This window comes from Anoplolepis gracilipes, chromosome 14, assembly GCF_047496725.1.
Source record: "Anoplolepis gracilipes chromosome 14, ASM4749672v1, whole genome shotgun sequence".
In the NCBI taxonomy this organism is placed as follows: Eukaryota; Metazoa; Arthropoda; class Insecta; order Hymenoptera; family Formicidae; genus Anoplolepis; species Anoplolepis gracilipes.
In genome coordinates, this window is record NC_132983.1 from 95760 (window position 1) to 118381 (window position 22622).

Consider the following 22622-nt stretch of genomic DNA (forward strand, 5'->3'; position numbering starts at 1 on the left):
CATCTATTTATTATCAATATCAATCCGTACGCATAATTCGGTGAGAAAAAGAGGAGAAAGTTTGGTACATACGCACGCACGCACGCACGCACACTATTATATATATTTCTATATAAATTACATTGTTTTCTCGCTTTGTTCTAGCATGATTTAGTTTTGTGTCAACGATATTACAGATATTGATATGAATCGAGCTCAACGTTAAAAGTAGCGCGCGCGCGCGCGCGCACACGCATTATATATATATAGTCTCGCGCGCGCATACACGCGCGGAAGCAAGCTCGAATGAGACGAGGAATGCAACTACGGTAGATGAAAACCGGTAGTGTGCATTTTCAACTCGCACACACCGCTTGATTTGAAATTTGTGTAAATTTTAACACGCCTAATATAGACATACACATACACATTTCTTTCCACTTGCCTTGTCACGTAGCGCTACGAACGTTGACTTCAAATCTTTGTTTAATGCAAATATATGGTAGTGAGCGATAGTTAACGATAACTTCAACTCCAGTGAAAGAATTGTACTGAACTTGTGCTACTGGGGGAACAAAAAAACGATTATTACAAATTTATGCAAAATATCAAAATTGGGTGGTTTACTTTTCCAATGGTCTTTTAATCTTATTATTATTAGATCGAAATCAATCCTGAGTCGTTTTGACGAAATGAAAGAAATGAAAAGAATTATCAATTAGAATGATAGCAAAAATGAAAATGTTCTTACGCTTTGGAAAAATGAGTGAGCTCCGTCAATTTTATGGCGCGGCATGCGTGCGCGCGCGTGCGTACAGTTATACACACGCGATACACAGTCTCGCTCTAAGACTAAAAATACAAATTTAAATATTGCGTAACGCGTCGCGTCGCGTCGCGTCGCGTCGCGTCGCGTCGATCTCGGTAGCAACCACTCATTTTCACGGACACGAATTGTTTCCGCGGGCGGCAGGAGGAGGGGGAGGAGAGAAAATAGTTTTACGCTGTGACATATTCGTAAGAATTAGAAGCACACGATGTGTAACTATCCCCAACATCTTCGCGATATATATCGCGATATACGGATAAGTAAAAATATCACACACTTTATTTGACGTTGTAACAATATGAAACACTTACCGTAGTCTCAATCGGATGCAGTTCGGAGTATCGCTTAATGTTGCGGCGCGCGCGCACAAACAATTTCGGAGGAACTCTGCGACAGACAAAATCGAAATATATTCGCGTCGACGAGATTGAAACATTAATACACCGTGAAGTCGACGATATCAAGTATCTCGATGCGTGGAGAAGAAGGAGAAAAAAAAAAAAAAAGAAACGTGCGAAGAGTCGATGAGGAAAGCACAATGACGATAACGACGGCAATGACGACGGACGACGGACGACGATCGACGATCGACGATCGAAACGATCCAACGACCGAACTGACCCGCTCGGGCTCGCGCTCGCGCTCGCGCTCGCAACTCGCACGCACCACGCACCGACGAAAGACTGAAGCTAAAGCCTAAAGCCGCTGAAGGCTGAGGCTGAGGCTGAGGCTGAGGCTGAGGCTGAGGCTGAGGCTGAAGGCTGAAACTTGAAAGTCGGTCTCAAACTCAAACATTCAAACCCTACTCCCCACTCCCCACTCCCCACTCCCACACTTCAAGCCCAAGTCTCAAGATACTCGAACTCGAAGCGCCAAATGCTCCGATGCTCCGACGCCCCACGCCCCACGCCCCACGCCCCACGCTCCACGTCCCGCGATCTACGTACATACCTCTCTACCACCTACCACCTACCACCTACCACCTACCACCTACCACCTACCACACGACAGCCGACAGCGGCGGGCAACGATCTCGCGTCTCGCGTCTCGCGTCTCGCGGTCGTATAGTTTGTGCTATTATTTCGTACTCTTGCGTACTCGTACTCTGACTCGCTGCTACCATCTATCGTCTATATCTACAGCAGTGTTTGACATACATCGCGATTCACGAATATTATATAGATATATGTATACATACCGATATCAGAGATATCAATCTTTTGTCAAAAGCATGCCAATTATGTATTAATTGTGTGACATACGTTTATCTAGTACTAAAATTATTATTTAACATTTTTTTTCTACAACACATCAAGCACCTGATAGTATTATTTGATAAATATGCAATGCACAATAACATTTTTCTTTCTCTTTCAAACACGTTTCTTTTTCGCGATAAAACGTGTAGAGACCTTTGCAAGTCTAGTTTATCTCACATTTTACATTCTGAAAAATTTACTTACCGTACACACGATATAATACTGCATGTAAAATGTCACTGCACTCGAACGTGGTTGGTGTGTTACAAAAAAAGAAAAAGAAAAAGGAAAAAAAAAAAAAAAAAAAAAACAAGAGCGACAGTTTCTCTTCTGAAACGGATATGCGATTTCTACTTGTTCGTTTTAATTTACGATTTCTACAATTCTCGAAATACACGAGATGCAAATGAAATCGTTAATGCCGCGCGCACAAACTTGCTGGAAGAATTTTACAAACCGACGTGACAATTTTACAGAACGACGATAATCGACAACCGACGATCGACCGACTGACTGATCCGATCCGAATCGAGCCGGACCGAATCATTCGCTCGCACCACGCACCACGCACCACGCACCACGCACCACGCATCACGCATCACGCATCACGCATCACGCACCACGCACCACGCACCGACCAACGACTAAAGCTGGGCTTCAAGCCGCCAAAAAAAATTATCACTTCCAAAAAGACTGGCAAACTTCACACATATATATATATATATATATATATATATATATATATATTGGCGCGAAATTTTAATTTAATATTTTTTCACTACACACTAATCAATGTGTGTGAAAAAGTGTGGCAAAAATTTAGATAAATATATTTACAATAAATGTCATTTCATGAATTTCTTTTTAAATTTAGCCATGATGTGTGTGATTACATGTTTTGTAAGATTTTCGAAATTTACTTAAAAAAATTAATGAGTCTCTCTCGCATGATTTTTTCGGATAATTTAATCGTTTGATATTTTAAAATATTTCACACGCGTGCGAAAAATGAAACACAAGTCTAAAAAAAATAAATAGTAGCTGAAGTAATATTAAATGAATAAAAATTTGACTTTAAATACATTTTAAAAACTACATACATGACGAACAAATATCTAAACGCAATGTGTGTGCTTGATCTCAAAATTTCTAGTCTTATATTTCAAAAGTGAAAGGTATGATATATCTTGAATATTAATAATGTTCCCTGTGTATGGATGTGTGTCTTTTGTTAAAAAGTTGCAATAAATATTGTAATAATTCTTCTTTGTGTTAAACCATGAAAGAAATCTTCTAATCCTTCTTAATTCGCATAATTTCTTGTTATATAAGTTGCTGTTGAGAAGATATTAGAAATGCTTCAAAGTATTGCATTAAACAATCGAGATAAAGAAATCTTTACTCTGTTTTTGTCCCAATTAGTTAATCAAAGCATCTTTGAAGCCCGTATTACGTACATCTTATGCATTAATAATTAAGATTAAAAGTTGAAATTTAATCGATGAAAAAAAAAAAATAAGAAAAATTTTAGCTCGTTTTCTCCTAATTGACCAATTTGACTAAACTCCAATCTTTAATCTTTAATATATTCAATGCATAGTCTGATATTAATAGCTCAATATCTTTCTAAAGCTAAATAAGCAACTGATATATTGGTAATCTGGTTAAAAATGGTAACAATATGTAACAATATAAAAGGTATAGTATAAAAGGCCGTAAAAAGTAAAAATATAAAACTAAATAGAGAACGGATGAAAAACAATCTCAAAACAATGTAATTTTATTCGTTCATATGGTCGATTCATATGAAATTTACGTGTACTAAGTATAGCTGTTACAATTACAAATAGCAATTTTCGTTTATATGAGAAACGTATTATCAACGATTCCTCCATTTTCCAAGATATCATTTTAGTCCTTTGTTCAAAATCGACACAGAACACGTACTATTATATTAAATGTTATCTAATGATGTATCTAGATCGTCATCTCGTTCTTTAGGTGACAAGTCATTTATATTCGGTCATCGCACGCAGGGATGTCCGCTATATCAGAACCCTGAATTATTTGCACCCTCAAGCCAATTTTCATCGACGTTATTGTTTCTTCTTTACATTTGCTCGCACTTTAAAGCAAACTATCTAACGTTTATCGATTACATCTTGTGTACATAGTAAAGTGATTAGTCGTAGTTAAATAAATTTACTAATAACCCAAAAAAAAAAAAAAATTTTTTTTAATGATATTACGATTGAGCTTCAAACTCAACAAATATATATTTGGAAAGATAAGAAAAGAAAAAACGAAATGGTTACATCGACATTATAGGTATATCACAAATATAAACAAGAGAAAAATGTATGTATGCATGTATATAAAAGTGTTTTTTACACACACACACACACACACACACACACACACACACACACACACACACACACACACACACACACACGCACGCACGCACACACACACACACGCGCACGCACACGCACACACACACACGCAAACACGCACACGCACACGCACACACACACATACACACACACTTTTATATACAAGAGTTTTAATTATTCGTAAGACAAAGATCATTTAAAAAATGGACATATTGGCCTTAAAGCTCTTAACAGCATTCTTGGGATATCAATTTTTCTTGAAAGACGCGGAAATTGGCAGCAAGGAGGAATCAATAAGCGTGATGTTCAAAATTAGCACGAAAGTGCAATTATTTATAAGTTGTGCTACATAAACGAGGAACATGTATAATAAATATCGAATAACAGTTGTAGTACTTATGGTAGTACAAAGTAGTAGAATGCAGCGTACACGTACTATAGCAGCGGCTATAAAAAAGTATCTACTACGCACGAGTTTGTTACATTCGCGCTACTTATTCTCTGCCACTATTTGTCTCGCTCTCTCTTTCTCCCCTTCTCTCATTCTCTCGTAATTCTTATTAGTCTCGCTTATGCGCACACTCATTAATTAATTAATTAATTTATTTATTAATTTATTTATTTATTCTGTCATTTATTCATTCGTTCATTCATTCGTTCGGTCGTTCATTCATTCATTCATTCATTCATTCATTCATTCATTCATTCATTCGTTCGTTCGTTCGTTCATTCATTTTTTACACACACATATTTATTTATTCCTTCATTTATTCACTTATTCATTCTCTTTTTCTCACAGCGCGTAGCAACGCTTCCTCTCTAAAATCGTAAATCCTTTTTCGTTCTTTCTCATTCTACCGCACCGCCTTACATTTGTTTACCTACTTACATCTTGCAATCACTATCATCATTGTAACCATCGTCATCGTATCATTATATAATATTCGGTCAAAAATCATTACTGCTTTCTTTCCTATAATGGCTGGTCAATCATCGACATAATTCAGCCGGCATAGGAAACCGGCACAGGATATCTATGTACCTGATTTCAGTCCATTGTGTCATTTTTCAATGTCCATTTGTTCATCTCGTAACACAAACAATAGACTCTTTTCAAAATGTCCAACAATGTCTATTAACATCCTTTAGCTATTCACACATTTTCGAGACCATCTTTTCCATCTCGACGTCCGTGTCGATGTCATGATGCACGTGACTACTAGCACTGCTCGAAACTATATTGTTGGTAGTGATTGGAGTAATCGCGGATGCCGCAACCGTTGACGGTGTATTGGGTGTTGTGCTTGGGGTTCCTGAAAGTTCGAGGGGTGAACCTGGCGATGCGAGAGGTTCGGCCAAGTCCTCTAATCCTTTAGGTGTTGGCAGTTTATTTAGTTCTTCCCTCAATAGCCTATAATGTCTCTATAAAACAGAAAAAAGTATTCCGTAAAGTTATCTCGGTAACTGTGAAATCTGTGTAAATCTTAAAAAATCTTAATGCGTCTGCGACGCATTGTGCTCGTAGAAAATATGCGTGACGCTTACCCTCAGAGACACTGCATTGAGAGAAATGGTACGACCCGATCTTCGATCCGATCCGTGCACTTCCATATCTCTTATCCATCCTTCTAATTGCGCAACGATTTCGTGTCTTTTTATCCAAAAGTGAGTATGTATCACCTACGTCGTGAAATAATCAAAGTTTTATTTATTCACGACAGCAACGCGTTGTAAAGTTGCGTAATCGTCGAAACATTTTTCGTTTTATAGATAATCTTTTGGAATTCAGTCTTAGTAGTATAAATGATAAATGACAATGATGATAACTATCATTATCATTATCATTATCATTATTACAAAATATTAATATAATAATTCTGTTTTATATATTAGAATATATAATATGTATTTCAACATTTTAATCGTTATTATTATTACTCGACTTATATCATACATTAGAGCAAATATATAATGTATAGTGTAGAATGAAGACACTTATTAAATAAGGGCAAGACAATTTTTTTAAAAGGCGCCTATTATACACAATATTATATACATACTTCCTTGAAACATGGACAAGGATTGCGAATTTGATCGAGCATTGCCCATTTGGCGGTGGCTTGACAAATATTCGCATTGTACTCTTGACTAGATTGAGCACCGCTCGACGTGCCCCGTGACCGTTCGTATCCAGGCTCGTTGAAGTAAGGTTCGGATACTAAGATTAGCGACTGTATCGATACCAAGACCTACGTTCAGCATAATTAGAATAATGTTATTATTTGAGTCTCTTAAAATTTGCAAATTCTTAAAAAAAAAAAAAATCTATTTCAAATATTGAATTTTGGGTATATTACCAAATAAATTTTAATACAGTAAGTATCCGATTTTCTGGTTGAAAGAGCTTACCTGAAGAAAACTACTCGTATGCGCATTCCACTTTTCCTCGGGCCGACCATGCCAAGTGTTTAACACGCTGAGACAGACTTTTCCGTCATTGTATAAATTCGGATTAAAACGCACGGTGTGACGACCGGTTGTCTCTAAGTTTATTAACATTGGACTATTAGGATAGTCGGGAGGGAAGTATACGTCAAATTCAAAACAGCCGTTTGCGTACGGTGTTTCTGCTGGCCCCGTTATGAGTACCTTCAACAATCGTATACACCGTATCACATTGCAGCAAACATGAGAAAGATATAAGTTGCCAAATTATTTTATTCTTAATACATCGATACGACGATATATTTTTACGCATGTACGCTACTGCTAAAATTATAATGTTCATAAAAAAGTCGCAAAATGTAATGGTTTTTTTTTACATTAGTTAATTTTTTCATCTCATAACTGACTTGAAATAAATTTCAAATTCGAGCAACTACATACACATACATATGTGCACACACGCGCGCGCACAGAGAGAGATAGACAGCCTTTGATATAAATATAATAATAATTAAAGTATTGTGCGTATATGAAATAAAGCAAACAGATGAAATACCTTCATAATGTCCAATCTGTCCGCGTCACATCTTACAAACACGCTGCTGCTGTAAGACAGAGGTAATGCTGTCGAGAGCGTAACGGCTTCTTGAGCTAATCTTTTTACTCGTGTCGGATGGCTCCTCTCGCCGGCAGCCCTCATATTTGATTCAAAGTGATATGAAACGGTAAATTTATAACCTCCGCCGTCTGAATTCTCAGTAATCATTTCATAGGTATCTATAAGGTATTGCAAAGAAACAAGTATTAATTATTAAAATTATACATACAAATATATATATATATGTGTGTGTGTGTGTGTGTGTGTGTGTGTGTGTGTGTTTTATTAACTTTTTTTTTCTTACAGCCATAGAGCACAAAATTCTTGATAATTACAGATAAGAAAAAAGAAATATATGTATATTAATTGTAAATTCGATTTGCAATTGTGCAAGGATAATTTTTAACAATTTTAAGATTTAAAAAAAAAACTATTTATTTCTAAAGTGTACATACAGACACTTTTCGCCTTATACTCTTGGAGATGTTTTATAATTCTTAATAATAAATCTCAAAAATAAATTGTAACTATAATCTGATTGTACATCTTATTGTACATATTGCCTATATGTATATGCATATTAGAGATAAATGAGTTTTATGTTTATAGTTAGCAGGAGACTTACCAAACTGCAAATTTTTCATCACTTCCAAATAACGATGCTCGAGACTTGAGCGTAACGGTAATTCAGGCACCGTTGGACTTGATCCGGGCAACTCCTCGTTGATACCGGATAATCGACACGTAGCATTTTGCACTATGGTCGCACTTTCTTGTATATCAGGAATTAACGTAGCCAAGCCTTCGTCTTGCTCGGTATCATCGGGATATTTAGAAGCCGTTTTCATATTTGTTTTGTTGCCTCTCGTGCGGTTTATCTTGTTCACATACGTGTCCACGCACACTCTCATACTTGATAAAAGGGACACTACGGATGGTTCTCCGCCGGATTTACCGCCACGCGGTAGCAAGAGCGGTGCCAGTTGGCTGGAGAGAGCCATGGCTCGGAGTAGTTGCAGAACCGCACGATATAGGGGAATGTGCCTGGCCATATCCAAAACAGAATCGTTTCGTAGGTATGATGATAACGCTGGAAGTAGACAGGAACGCGCCAGTAAATCAGGGAACGGAGCGGGCAACTCCTGTTGCGATTGCCCATTTCCTGATGTACCGATATAACTAGCGAGGACCTGCAGCAACACCGTTACATGCTCGTCCTCGCACCGTTGACGTAACAGCGCTTGTTCGACGTTCCATGACTGTTGCGTGGATCCGGTACCGAAACCGGTACCTTTTGCCCAGTATAGGTGCGAATTATCATCGCTGCGTCCCCCGACACTGCCGCCGCCGCCGCCGCCGCCACCACTACCGCTGCCGCCGCCGCCCCCGTTGTTGCCGCCGCCGCTGCCGCTACCACTACCGCTACCGCCACCAGCACCAGCACCAGCACCAGCACCAGCACCAGCACCAGGACCAGCACCAGCACCAGCACCAGCACCAGCACCAGCACCAGCACCAGCACCAGCACCAGCACCAGCACCACTACCACCACCACCGCCACTGCCGCTGCTGTCGCTTTGACCTGTTTTATGTTCGACCGAACCATCATTTTGTCCAGTTTGATGCGTAAATATCGCCAGACAATTCAACAACAATAGCATGGCGCCCACTTCTATAGTCGTCCCCCGTAAAAGTAATCCGTCATCGGTGCTCAGTGGCGTAGCGTCCAGCAATTGCTTCAAAACTTGAAACGGCAGGGTCGGCAACGACGCAGCCAACGGCGAGGACAGTACTTCGCCGCCCTCACCATCGTCGGAAACGCCAAGAGCAAGCCGCAGCAAACATTGTGCTCGTTTCTTGTCTCTCAATAGCACTTCGGCGTAACCCGGTAGTCTTAGAAACAGACCAAAAGCCGCGAGAGAATGCGGCGGAACGTACGGAGCGGGAACCGATGCCTTTGGCGCACAACTGCTCGTTCTACCTTCCTCCAGAGCTTCGTAAATGTCATCGTTGGTCTCTAACTTTACCCAATCGGCGTCTGTCTGTTCTGGCGACGGTGACTTCTCGACGAAGAATGACGGCCTACCGGGATCCGGATATACCAGCGGCAAATGACGTGCCAATACAGCTAAACCACCGCCGGCGCTGAACACGCCCAATGAGCTGTCTATGCTTCTATAGTTTAACAGTTCGCTGTCATTTTGCTTCATCGAGCTTGTTTCTTCTGTAAGTAAATGCGCGAGCATGAATGAAAAAAAAAACGTAACTCATAAAAATATTCGTATTTTCCTTTAAATTGATATATGAATTGTAACATTTCTTTTTCACGAGAGAGATAGAGAGAGAAAAAATGTTTTGTAGGACTAATTATCTTTGTTTATAGGAATAACGCATACCGCGCTGCTAATTAAAAGCTTTCGCTAAATACACACTGCGTTAAGAGAAAAAAAAAATGTCCCACTATCATATCAGACAGCTAATTAATCAGCATCTTATAGTTGATATATAATATCAAATATAGTTATCGATTAATATTTTATTAGATATGGCCTTTAAATTAAATATTGTTAACAAGATTCATAAACATACAAAAAATAAGCATATTATGAGCTTGACGACTATAATTTTACTGTATATTTAGTGTATGGTGCTAGCATTTCTCTGTGATGCTTTACTAAAATATTAATTTTTATTATACATTTTAAGTGTTATTTCTCAATAAAATATTAATATTAATAAAATTAAAAGTATAATTAATACAAAATGTGCATATACCTTTAGAATCCTTATTACGTTGACGCAAAATGAGATGTAAACACGGTTCGGATAACGATACTCCGCTATCCTCGGCGATTGCCAAGAGTTGGGCGATCGTAAGTTGAGGTGGTAGAGGGATATTTGGACGAGATGAATGTATCAGATACTGTTGATTCGCCGTGTTGGCCGGGTTTGCTGCTTGTGCATTATTGGTTGAGACTTTGGTTACTGGCGTTCCATCTGCAGCAACACAAGCAAGTTGAGTGCGATAGTAAGCAATAATGAGAATTGTAGTAAAAAAAAAAAAAAAAAAAAATAATAATTCATTTGAAAAATCAATGATTAATTCTTTCAACTTAAATATAATACATCCAATTAGATTCTCTAACATAAGCTCTAACATAGCTCTAACATAATAAGATAGGCACAGAAGTGTTCTGTGTTATTTATGATATTGCCAATATGTATTTGTTCAGTTTGAAAAAGAAAAGACAAATTATTGGAGCTTGTAAATGCAATAAAGTATTAAGTTAGTATAACGAAAATTTAGTTTAATTTTTACCGGAATTTAAACGTGTTTTTCTAATAACAGGACCACGAGCTTGCGATCTATTCGATGCTTCTTTAGCTCGTTTGTCTTTCGCCGTGTTCCCAGCAGCTACACTGAGCGTGTCTACCACTAATGCCATTCCAGATTCCCACAATTCACGAGAACGATTATTTCCTACATTGGAATTTGTTTCAGTATTCTTGTACGTATTTGGAAGTAATAACAGAAGCCACGTTCCTTAAAAATTAAATTTTATGTTATAATATCCATACATAAAATAAAAATATATTTTAAACAATCTTGTCTAACACTTATATCTACTTTTTTTCTGCTCGCCTTTATGTATAATTTAGAAAATAACTTTTAATAATTATTACTTCTTATTTAATACTTGTTTAAAATACGCAACTATACTTTTGTATCCGTGTACACGCGTGCGCGTGTGTACGTACATACCTGATACTTGTTGTAATATATCTGCCACTGTTGCTTGCGTCGACATGTATAATAATTGATGATAATGACCGAGAGGATGAGCAGGATGCGGTGGCATAGATGGCATACTGTGATTGGCCGCGGTTGTTGAAACTTTCATAGGAGCTTCTGATGTTACAGAAACCAGTACCTTCTCTCCCTCTAAGAGGAGTTGGAGAATTAATCTTCGTGTAAATCCAGAAATGCCGTGGAGATATCGTAGATCTGATAATGTAATGACATTATTATTCGACAAAGGCTGATTTCGATATTAAATAATTAAATCTAAATTAAACTACTGTTACTATACGTTATTGACGAGGAAGGTAAAAATAAAAATAAAAAAAAAAAAAAATCGAAATTGTTCAAAAGATATTCCAATACCACGTAGTATTATATATACTTACTTGAAGTAGTTCGCTGTTGGGAAATCACTTCGATCAAAAGTTTTGCTAATAATTTTTGATTAGCAAAGTGACACCAGCAACATCTTGATAGAAATTTAATCATGGCACTTTCCAATGATGTGTATGATGCGCTTGTTTTCGAGCAACTGCAATATATCATAATATGCGTGTGTAGAGAAAATTATTCATTTATTATCTAAAAGACGTAAACGATATAAGACTACGCAACAGTCACGAGCATATTACTGACAAACTCGTGAAATATTGTTTCGTCAGTTAATTGTACCTTCTTGATAAATATTAATTTTACCGACACTTTTATGTATTTCATTACAGTTTTATGTAATTTACATCATATACTATACTACAGTATTGCAATCTTTATGTGTGGTTTTTTTTCTTATATCTGTGTCATATTATATATATATATATATATATATATATATATATATATATATATATAAAATGTATGTACACATATATTGTATAAGAAAAACGTATTGTTTGAAACGTTAACATGGAGTAATAACCTTGACGCTGCTGCAGCTGGACTTTCAATAGGACGACTACTAAGAAGCGATAGAAGGGGTAACCAGAAACCATGGCCCTCTTTACCAAGCCAATCACGCATTCTGCCTTCTGAACATACGAGTGTCAAAAATTCTATCACTATCGCTATACTCTCCGGTTTTTTCATGCATAATCCATCTGAAAAAATAAATAAAACGGTATATACATATTTATGTAACACCTTCTCCGTATAAGAATAGAAATTATTTCCACATTTGTGTAAAATATTTCTATATTTTTTTAACATTATCGTTTTAATTTCAAAATTTACAGTTTAGTTTGTACAGTTTAATATATACAATAAAATGTCCAAGAACGTGAACATTATATAACTTTGCACATTATACATATAATTTATGTATAATTTATTGTTTTTTTTTAAATTGTCGGTTTTTAAAAATACGAATTTAAAACTATATATTTAGAAATAAGTTCTTCGTCTTCAAGCTATATATATATTTACCAGAATAATTATTCGAACCGGAATCTGTCGCCTTATCGTTGTTCATCAAAGAGACATCTGTAGCCACATTATTTTCGTTACTGTCACCCGATGCCATTTTACTATTCCGCTGCTGTTTCTTAAATTTCTCCAAGTTACAAAAATCTAAATATCAAAATATCACTGTTTCATACAAGAGTTTTTAGCTATTTGACTCCATTGAACGCATAATTACAATTGCACATGTGCGTATTATTTTTCATATTAGTGCGTATTAGTATTTACTAAATTATTTTTCCATTCGCTTACTATTTCATACTTCATAAATTGTACGTACATAATAATAACTTGACAAAAATTAATTAAATCTGATTTGGATTTCCTTTGAGTTTTTAACACAAAAATATTTAACAAATATATTTTTAAAAAGATTTTAAAAGTATAATATACGAAAAGCTATACATATACAAGTATCGATAAATGTAATCGATACGGTCAATGGATACGGAATATTATATTTAATGCGCGCAACATAAACATATATCGAATATTAAACTATATTCGTAACTTTATCGCAAATTATACATCGTCAAAGGACTAGATATAGAATAAAAAGTTGAACCTGTGATCGATGCGATCAGTAACGCTGGAAGCCCGGAATCGATCAATTGTTGAGTACCGGGCGGAGAACGCGCTGCTGCGGCAACAGTCAACAATTGTCCCTCTGTTATATATAATCGTTTATGTTTCAGCAACGCAAACCGATAGTACCATCCCTCTGCATTAATTTCATCCTTTTTATCATTCGTCTGTTCCTCGCTCTTCTTATGATCATCAGATTTAGATATGGTCGAATCCGTCGCAATATCAGATTCTAGTATTTGAACCCATTCCAAAAGCAAAATCAACAGTGATGGTCTCACGTAGCAAAAGGCGCATAAAACAGAATCGATCGCTTGTTTCAAGGCTGAATTGTTTCCGAGTACCAAGGTCCATTTGTATAACGAACTGTTATCAATAACACATTTTCAGGATTAATTGACAATTAAATATAATAAAATAAATAGTTTGTATGTAAATGCATTTTAACATAATAGTTTTAAGAAAAATGAGAAACTCACAATTCTAAATTTGAATATAATTTAGGAAAAAAGCAAGAACAAAAAAAATACTCATTTTCTGTTATTCATAATATACAGATTTTTGTCATGTAGAGAAAAATTCAATAAAGTGGAAAATAAAATTTATGCGTTAATAATATTGCAAGTTGACTTGATACAATAAATAAAAGGGTTTGCGAGATAAAAGTGAAAATATGCAGTTGAAAAGTATTACTAGAATAACTCATCCGTTAGTAAAACTTGTAGATCGTAATTGTGGTTTTGCTGTTGCTGAGTCTTCCAAATGATGGAGGACACACAATGTATGTATACAGCTGGTGGATTCACGGAATTAGGATTACTATTCGCTTGAGATATTCCATTTGCAGCAGATATCTGCAGCCATGTAAGAACTGCTTTCATGCGAGCTTCCGTACTAGAATCTCGAATGGAACATAATTGCTGAAGTAATTCAACAACCAACTGTATAACGGAAGTTTCCTGAGAAGTCACAGCCCCTGTTAAACATCAGCATAGTTCATTAATTGATTTAGGTTAGGTAAGTAGTCATTAATTGGTATTATATCATATAAATTTAAAAAAAAAAAAAAAAAAAAGTTAAACTGTTACTGTTGCATTAAATATTTCATTTACAGGCAGTTTTAGTCGTTTATCTTAAGCAGTGGATAATTTTTATCAATATCAATATTAACAATAAGATTAGAGTGTGTCTATACATATGTGGCAAAGTATAATAAGTCAGTTTTACAAAAGACATTAAAAATAGATTAAAGTAAATCGTAAAAAAAATTAAAAAATATCCATTTTTTAGTACCAATTTTACTTACATAAATATAAAAAAGAACTGTTTCTATTTCTTGTTTTATATTAATATTCAAGTTTAGAAGATAAATTAGTTAGTATACAGTTTCATTATATTTTATTGATTTTTTTTTTATATTGATGCACTTTAAAATAAACATCAAAATACATCACGGAAAGAATAATTTTTTCTTCCTCATAATAGTTTATGCCTTCATAAAGAATTTAACTGTTTTTCAGGTTTTGCGCTTCCAAAATCCAAGGTGATTTTCTAATCTGCTTATATCTACCCATCCTTGATTTTATTTGCAGTAAACAAATAGAACAAAGCAAATACCTTGAAAGAAAGGAGTAGATCTGTTGTTGAGTAAGAGACCAATGAGACGAAGTCCAAGCTCTCGAGAGTGTAAGCCAAGTTGTAATAGAACTCTCTCCAAGTTAGGAGTAAAAAGAGACGGTGCTGGGAGTAACAAGAGATTGCAGCATGCCTCGACCAGGCCTTCCACTGAAGCCGCGGAATTAAGCACCTCGACGGCCAGATTACTGTTCAGTGTGCTCACAGACAAGCATTGATGCAGTAATCGCAACCAACCCAAGCTACATAAAAAAACATTATAAGAAATGAAATTTTTTTAAACTGTTATAAACGCGATAAATTTTTAATCAGATAAACTAACCGGCCGGCTTAGCCTATTTTTTTTTCTTTCTTTCTTTTTTGATCGCGATAAAAATTCTAAGCAAAATAATTTTAATAATAAGTATTTTTCCTTCAAATAAAAAGAATTGTATGTATTCTATCGTTATTTCAGACTTTATCACATTATTAATTTATCATAGTAAAATCACTTTATATTCTTAAATCTTCTACAGGATGTCCAATTTTAACTTACACACTGTAATATGTAATATGTAATATCTCGAAAAATATGGAAAATACGAAAAAACATTTCAGACAAAAGTTGTTTGGCTCGGGAAAGAAAGGTAATTATAAAATATTTTGATCTTGAATGTATATACCGAGTATGTGCCGAGGTTATATGCAGATCAACCATGGTTTTTTAAATGAAATCATCCTAATTTTTTTTTTATATAAGTCGATTTCTTGTAATATTCTGCGTAAAAAGTTATAACGGTATGATGAGAGGGCTTAATTGGTGTAAAGAAACAGATAGCTGTCTTGAAAAAAATCGGCAATTGCTCATTACAAATTTATATGTTTTCTCTAAGACAACTCTGTATTTTCTTTATACCAATTGATTTCTCTCATTATTCTGTGCATAAAACTATGGAGGTAAGATAATCGAAAAATGAATATTTTACTATACTTAGATATTTTATATTTTACTAGACTTAGAGATACTTTATAGTTTGCAAAATTATGTCAAATTAAAGTATAAAATATCTTGTAAACTATTGAAATTTTGGCCATTATACCGTTATAACTTTTTATGCAAATATTGCGAGGAATTGAATTATATAAAAAAAATTAGAATGATTCCATTAAAAAAAAAAGGTTGACCTGCATATAACCTGGGCACATCATATACTCAAGATCAAACTGATATGCTTATCTTTTTTTCCTCTATATAAGCCAAGTAACTTTTGCCTGAACATTTTTCTATATCTTTTACACTTTTGAGATATTACTAAGGTACTGAGTCACGGTGACTAAGTCAAAATGAGACACCTTGTAATGTTTTACACATACACATACACATACACATACACATACACATACACATACACATACACACAAACACACACACACGTATCCTGTTATCCTACTATTGAGGCTTGAGGAGAATTTGTTACTCTCTCACTACTTTACATTAGCCATTTAACCATAAATGTGTATAGAGAAGTAAAAAAAAACAAAAGTGACTAATGAAATTATATAGAGATCTAAACACAATTGCAGTACACTTAAAGAATGGATGGAGACTGAATAAAAAGTTAAGAATAGGCTCAGTTCAATCTGAATAAATTAAAAATACGGTGGTTTGACGGTCGGAAAAAAATCACAGAAAAATTAACGTTACCTGGTCTTTGTTAGTTGTTCCTCGTCTATAGTATCGGGACTCGTTTTAATTTCACCGAATGCGGTAGTACCCAATAATCTTATTTGACTGAGATTTATGTTTGTCGAATCACGAGGTTTGTATAACCGCACTAATACGGAAGTTGCGACTTCCGGCTGTGATAAAGTAACACGTATATATGTTAAGCCCGCTGTTGGCATTGGAGGGCAAACTGGTGTTAATGGACCATTACTTTCTCTTGAAACTTCAAGCGCTACAGCCGAGGGACATGCTGTCGAACACACAAATACGCTTATGTTGCAAAAGAAATAAAGTTCTGCTTGTGTGTTATTTAATATAAAAGTATTGTACGTTTATATATAATAATACACATATATTCCCTATTAAGCGCACTTTCTTTCATCTTGCAAAAATTGTTCGCTCAATTTCCAAATTTTTCAACCACATAACTAACTGAATATTTCGACATTTTTCTTGAGAAATTTTGTTTAAAAAAATCTGCACTTTAAAAGAAATGCGTTTAATAAAGGATTTATACAATTAGAGATTAGAGTATGCAAGACGGTAAAGTTTTACGATAGTTAATGAACCTTCCTAATCGGGCGGTTTGACACACGTTACCCGGATAATGCAAATAATATAAAATATAAAAGGAGAAAACATGAAACTGCACTGTCGGTGAAGGTTCATAAACTTTCGCAATGAGAATGTCACTTATAAACTTACTGGACAATGCCGTGAGATGCGGTTGCAGTTCTACCTTTCTAAGTAAAATGGCACACGGTAAAGTGATGGTGAGATCAACCCACGCTTCGTCAGGATAAAAATGGTACGACCAAGCTGGTGTTCTCGCGCGTTTATGAGGTGTAGCGTTCTGTATAAGAACGTCCGCTGGTTGTGCAGTTGGATTTAACCAAGATATTGTACCGAGAGGTGCAAAATTCAATAAACCATCATCCTGGGTTTCTAAAGAGCTGACGCCTTTTTTGCTACCATTCGACATCATCTGTATCACGTTGGGCGCGTTCGATAGGTGTTCCATGACAAGGGCGATAACTCCGGATGACGCTGAAGCACTTGTGACGCCATTGTTACTTGATCTCACCAGATTCTCACAAAGTACTTTTACACCGCCCATTGCGGTAAAGATAGACAACGATGATGCATTATCCAATACCCTTAAGATATACCAAAGAAGAGGTTCGGATAGCTGCATAATTCCTAATTCAGTTTCACCGCATGCTATAAATAATAATTGTTCAAAATATATGTATTACTAATATATTATGTAGATAGCTCAATAATATATAGATATATCCAACGTTGAAGATATAATTGAGAAAGTGATAAAATTCAATCAGTAAAGACAAAAATAAAATGTTTTCTTACGTGACTACTTTGTTTCCAAGATAAGTTCAATATTATATATTTATCTTAAATTTATAAATTCTTACAGGAAGAGAGATAGTGGTAAAGCGGTTTGAGAACAAGGGTCGGGTCGCTAGCCTTTTTCGTAAGTGTTGTTAGGAGCTGAAATGTCGCATCCGGTATCGAAGCTGGGTCGCCGAACTCAGTGGTTGATGCGGCACTCGCACTCTCACCTAAGAGCATAGCTAACGAGGATCCCGTACTATGGCCGAGAGTGCCTAATAAACGCATCATAGTTGGCTCGTGCTGCAGAACTTGAGGGGATAAATATTTAATTAACTTTAATAATGAACTTGTGACACACGTTTTATATGCAACAAGTTACAAGCGTAATCTTCCACGTACACACACACACACACACACACGCACGCACGCACGCACGCACGCACGCACGCACGCACGCACGCACACACACACACACACACATATATGTATACATAATAGAGATAATTACCGGTATCAGCGAGGCAAGGTATATAAGATTTACTAGTTTTAGGTGGTTGCAGGCGAAATGAGCTTTGCTGTTCCGCCACTTTACTTTCATCCGTTTGCCAAGTATTTACCTTCATTTGAGAATCATTCGCATTTTTTACAGAAGTCCAAGAATGTGCCTCAGATAATTCCATTTCCGCTGATTTCTCCAAATCAGTTTGACAAGCCTTTGAAAATATATGTAAGAAGCAATAAAATACACACACACACATTTATATATATATATATATATATACATAAATTAAATTATTTGTATTTTTACTTATTTTTTTCAATAATATATAACATACAAGTTTATTATATATATATCGGTGTATCTTTTGCTTTAAATTAAAATCTATTGAAAAAATATATTTCTTTCTAAATTACACGTAATAAACTTGTATGTTATATATTATTGAAAAAAATAAGTCTAAAAATACAATATAAAAAATACAATATAAAAGATACACCGATATATATATATATATATATATATATATATATATATATATCGGTGTATCTTTTGCTTTAAATTAAAATCTATTGAAAAAATATATTTCTTTCTAAATTACACATAATAAATTTGTATGTTATATATTATTGAAAAAAATAAGTCTAAATATATATATATATATATATATATATATATATATATATATAATTTCTTTTAATTCATATGTTTGTGTGTAAAAAATATAGAATACATACATTCGGTAATGGAGTTTGGATGAGTGTACACATTAATTTAATGAGAGCTACAATTAAAGTGTCCCATGACGCGGGACGTGATTGTCTCGCATCGCCACCAAGTACACAAGCAAACAAACCACCGAAACCACCGGACTGGCTAGCCGAATCTACCGCACCTCCACATTGAGCGCCAACTGTTGGAACAATTTTGTGCATTGAGATTCTTGCAATCTTTTGTGATAAAAATAACCGAATAAAACTATGAAATGATCAATATCTCAATTTGTGGGTGTGTTTATGCTCGCATGCGTATGTGCGGGACAAAATTTTATTGTGAATAGAATGAGTTTTAATAATAAATAAGTTTCAATATGTCTCAATAATTAATAATTTTCATAGTTTCTTTTTCCGCTATTTTTTTTTTTGCACCCTCTCTCTTCTCACAGTCCCTCTTTTTCTAGTTATATATCTTATATAATTACAGTTTATGTAAAAAAACTTTTAAATATTTAAAATATTTAAAAAATGCTTATTACCTCCGGATTCTTTAACATAGGTCGAAACCAACACGCCAATGCATTCAGATATGCTCATGGCGATACCCAAGTCGGTATTGATATAATTTAGATTAATTACAGACGTTATTAGCTTGCACTGCGCATCTAGAGGTCCCTTTCTTGAAATGAGAGGCCCACTCGGTTGCACTAGTTGATATACCACTTGCAATAGAAGATCTTTTAGAGCATTACCTAAACAACTATCTGTCGTAATAACATCACACATCATTTCCAGTCGAACGAGAAAGTCATGTAGCGCTTGACAAACTGTAGGTCCAGCCTAAAATAACAGCGAGATAGAAAAAAAATACAGTAGGTCATAAGTAGGCATTAACATGAAATATATACACCCATAATTTGCATATTATATGTTAGATTGATCAAAGAGTCTTTTCGTATTTTGAGTCGCCTTTTTTTACATAAAATACATAAAAGACTTTGTGAACCAACCTAATAAATACATACGTATAAGTTATTATATATATATATATGTACGTCATAAACGAGTGATACATAAATTTAGTCAAGTGCTAACTACAATAATAAGTAATAATAATAAGTGCATAACTAATAAGTGCAATTAAAAATATTTTTTATTTTCACCATATTTTTTAGTAACAAGATTTATAATAAAAATTGTATGCTCACCATGATATATTGCTTATCCATCATATTGATATTTAATCCGTTGCCAGAAAGTAAGCGCAACAACATAGGGCCTGTATTACGTTCTTTAACAATGCAACTAGCTATAGACGGATTACTGGGTACAAATCCATCTAAACTGGAATATCTTCGTAGCGGTTGATTGCAAACAATAGTTAAACATTGCAACGCAAAACACCAAGCACGTAAAGAAATTCCAGTATGCCTATAATTTAATTACATTCATCACACGCATTTTAAAATATTAGTACCAAATTATTATTATGTCACTGTTGTGGCATCTTTGCCAATCAATTTGATTGGTAACATATTTGTAACTTACCAAGAGAGTGCAGATATCAAACTAGAAATGGCTGCTGGACTAAGTGGAATTAAAGGTGTTAAAGAAGGATCAAATTGAGAGCCTGGATGTTCCGTAGCAGCGTCCATATTCAATGCAAACCAAAGTTGGAGAACGAGTTCCAAGTTTGTACTGTTATTCTGTTATATAGACATAAGATCAAAAATGTATGCATTATGCATGTGTATATATACATATGTATATATATATATATATATATATATATATATATATATATATATATATATATATAAAATGTACTTAGAAAATATAAATATAAGCGAAAATTTTCAAAATATATTCATAATTATTCATGTAAATTATCTAAATAATATTAAGTAAATTGAAACGAGCATTTTTTAAAGAAAAAAGAAAAAAAAAAAAAAAAAAAGAATATTTTTTAATTGACACAGAGCTAAACAAATCTATATGAAATTTTGACAATATATGCAATATATCCTCATTTACATTAACATGTATAATAAAATTTACACAAAACAGTTATTAATCTTTTTTATTGGCAATCAACTGAAAGTAGTTGTATAAAATATAATTAATAAAAATGGCACGTGTAATTTAGCTAGCTTATGTATGTATGTTCGTATGTTTCGCCAATACAAAATTTTTGAAACAAAAAAAAGGAAAAAATGAAAAAATTCAATAATTTTATTTAAAACAAAGTTGATAAAGAAAAAGATTCATGGTTCACTTTGACAATTAATTAATAACTCACCCGTAGATACAAATCTGCAAACATTTTTTCAAAACATCTCGTTAACATGGAAAGATTAGAAGGAGTAGGATCGGAAAAATTACCGACTTCTTGACTTTTATCGTTTGTCTCAGTACGCAAATATGATTGTTGACAACAACGATTTGCTTCCGATGGCATCTGCAACATAAAGCTTAGTTTACATAATGTCACTTAAGCATTAATCTCGCATTATTGCCCTAATAATGATTCTTTTGAACAAATTCGCAGATTTAATCAACTGTGTGTGCTGTGTGTCTCTCTTTGAAAAACTACTTTAATAAATTATTGGTTTCTAGAGATTATGATCGCTGTACAAATAACTCGACAAAAATATCTATGTGTTCAGCTACACACTTAAAATATGAAATGTAAAAAGAGGCGAAATTATAGTAAGCTATAAATGTGTTCAAAATCATTCTTTTTTTTATATATAAAAACAGTTTACAATATATTTAATATTGTAAACTGAATATGACAGAGAGAGAGAGAGAGAGAGAGAGAGAGAGAGAGAGAGAGAGAGAGAGAGAAAGAATGATTAGAAAACTACAAAAAGAAAAAAATACATTGTACAAACTAACATGTACTGTTGCATTTATGCTGTGAGGTAGATTGTACATGCCGACCGTGGATAGTATCCTCAATGATATTTCTACACCCATTTCAACTCCATACTCCAATCGTGCGTCCATAGCTAAAGAAATGCTCCTACATAATATAAAAGAATATTATTATTATTATTGTTTTTTTTTATTATTTTTTTATATAGTAAGATGTGTGTATGTATGTGTATATATATATGCTCAAACGATATGCAATAATGTGTCTTTTATTTCAACTTTATATTATATACATATATATAAAATATAAAGCTGAAATAAAAGATACATTATTGCATATCGTTTGAGCAGCGACGCTAAACGTAGGTAAAATTCCACGAAAAAGTTTCGTGAAATTTAAACTTTTGTTTCACTCATTATAAATGTTCATCAAATGTAAATGTTAATACAGTAATTAAAAATATATTAATTATATTACTGTCCTATATA

At 34.4% G+C, this 22622-nt stretch overlaps 2 protein-coding genes across 8 annotated transcripts in view; both read right to left on the minus strand.

Moving 5' to 3' along the window:
* LOC140673137 (A disintegrin and metalloproteinase with thrombospondin motifs 9) overlaps positions 1-2245 on the minus strand; it is a 43658-nt gene extending 41413 nt beyond the window's left edge. For 2 of the 6 annotated variants that reach the window (XM_072905804.1, XM_072905805.1), the window contains exon 1: positions 1120-2242. The gene's annotated coding sequence lies outside the window, so the exon portion shown is untranslated. Of the gene's footprint in view, positions 1-424; positions 545-1119 lie in introns of all 6 variants that reach the window. The other 4 variants (XM_072905803.1, XM_072905802.1, XR_012048008.1 and 1 more) reach the window with 4 other exon arrangements.
* A 1574-nt stretch (positions 2246-3819) lies between these two features.
* Positions 3820-22622, minus strand: part of Bruce (BIR repeat containing ubiquitin-conjugating enzyme) — a 37713-nt gene continuing 18910 nt past the window's right edge. For both annotated transcript variants that reach the window (XM_072905801.1, XM_072905800.1), the window contains 25 exons: positions 22155-22281; positions 21556-21714; positions 20805-20962; positions 20465-20687; positions 19796-20096; positions 19278-19453; positions 18550-18754; positions 18122-18349; positions 17394-17909; positions 16668-16938; positions 14966-15225; positions 14042-14324; positions 13329-13714; positions 12728-12871; positions 12225-12402; positions 11695-11840; positions 11270-11512; positions 10826-11050; positions 10282-10503; positions 8132-9730; positions 7465-7685; positions 6873-7112; positions 6524-6712; positions 6009-6143; positions 3820-5885 (listed from right to left, as the gene is read on the minus strand). In XM_072905801.1, the coding sequence (XP_072761902.1) occupies positions 5613-5885; positions 6009-6143; positions 6524-6712; positions 6873-7112; positions 7465-7685; positions 8132-9730; positions 10282-10503; positions 10826-11050; positions 11270-11512; positions 11695-11840; positions 12225-12402; positions 12728-12871; positions 13329-13714; positions 14042-14324; positions 14966-15225; positions 16668-16938; positions 17394-17909; positions 18122-18349; positions 18550-18754; positions 19278-19453; positions 19796-20096; positions 20465-20687; positions 20805-20962; positions 21556-21714; positions 22155-22281 (7108 nt within the window). In that variant the 3' untranslated portion in view covers positions 3820-5612. The remainder of the gene's footprint in view (positions 5886-6008; positions 6144-6523; positions 6713-6872; positions 7113-7464; positions 7686-8131; positions 9731-10281; positions 10504-10825; positions 11051-11269; positions 11513-11694; positions 11841-12224; positions 12403-12727; positions 12872-13328; positions 13715-14041; positions 14325-14965; positions 15226-16667; positions 16939-17393; positions 17910-18121; positions 18350-18549; positions 18755-19277; positions 19454-19795; positions 20097-20464; positions 20688-20804; positions 20963-21555; positions 21715-22154; positions 22282-22622) is intronic.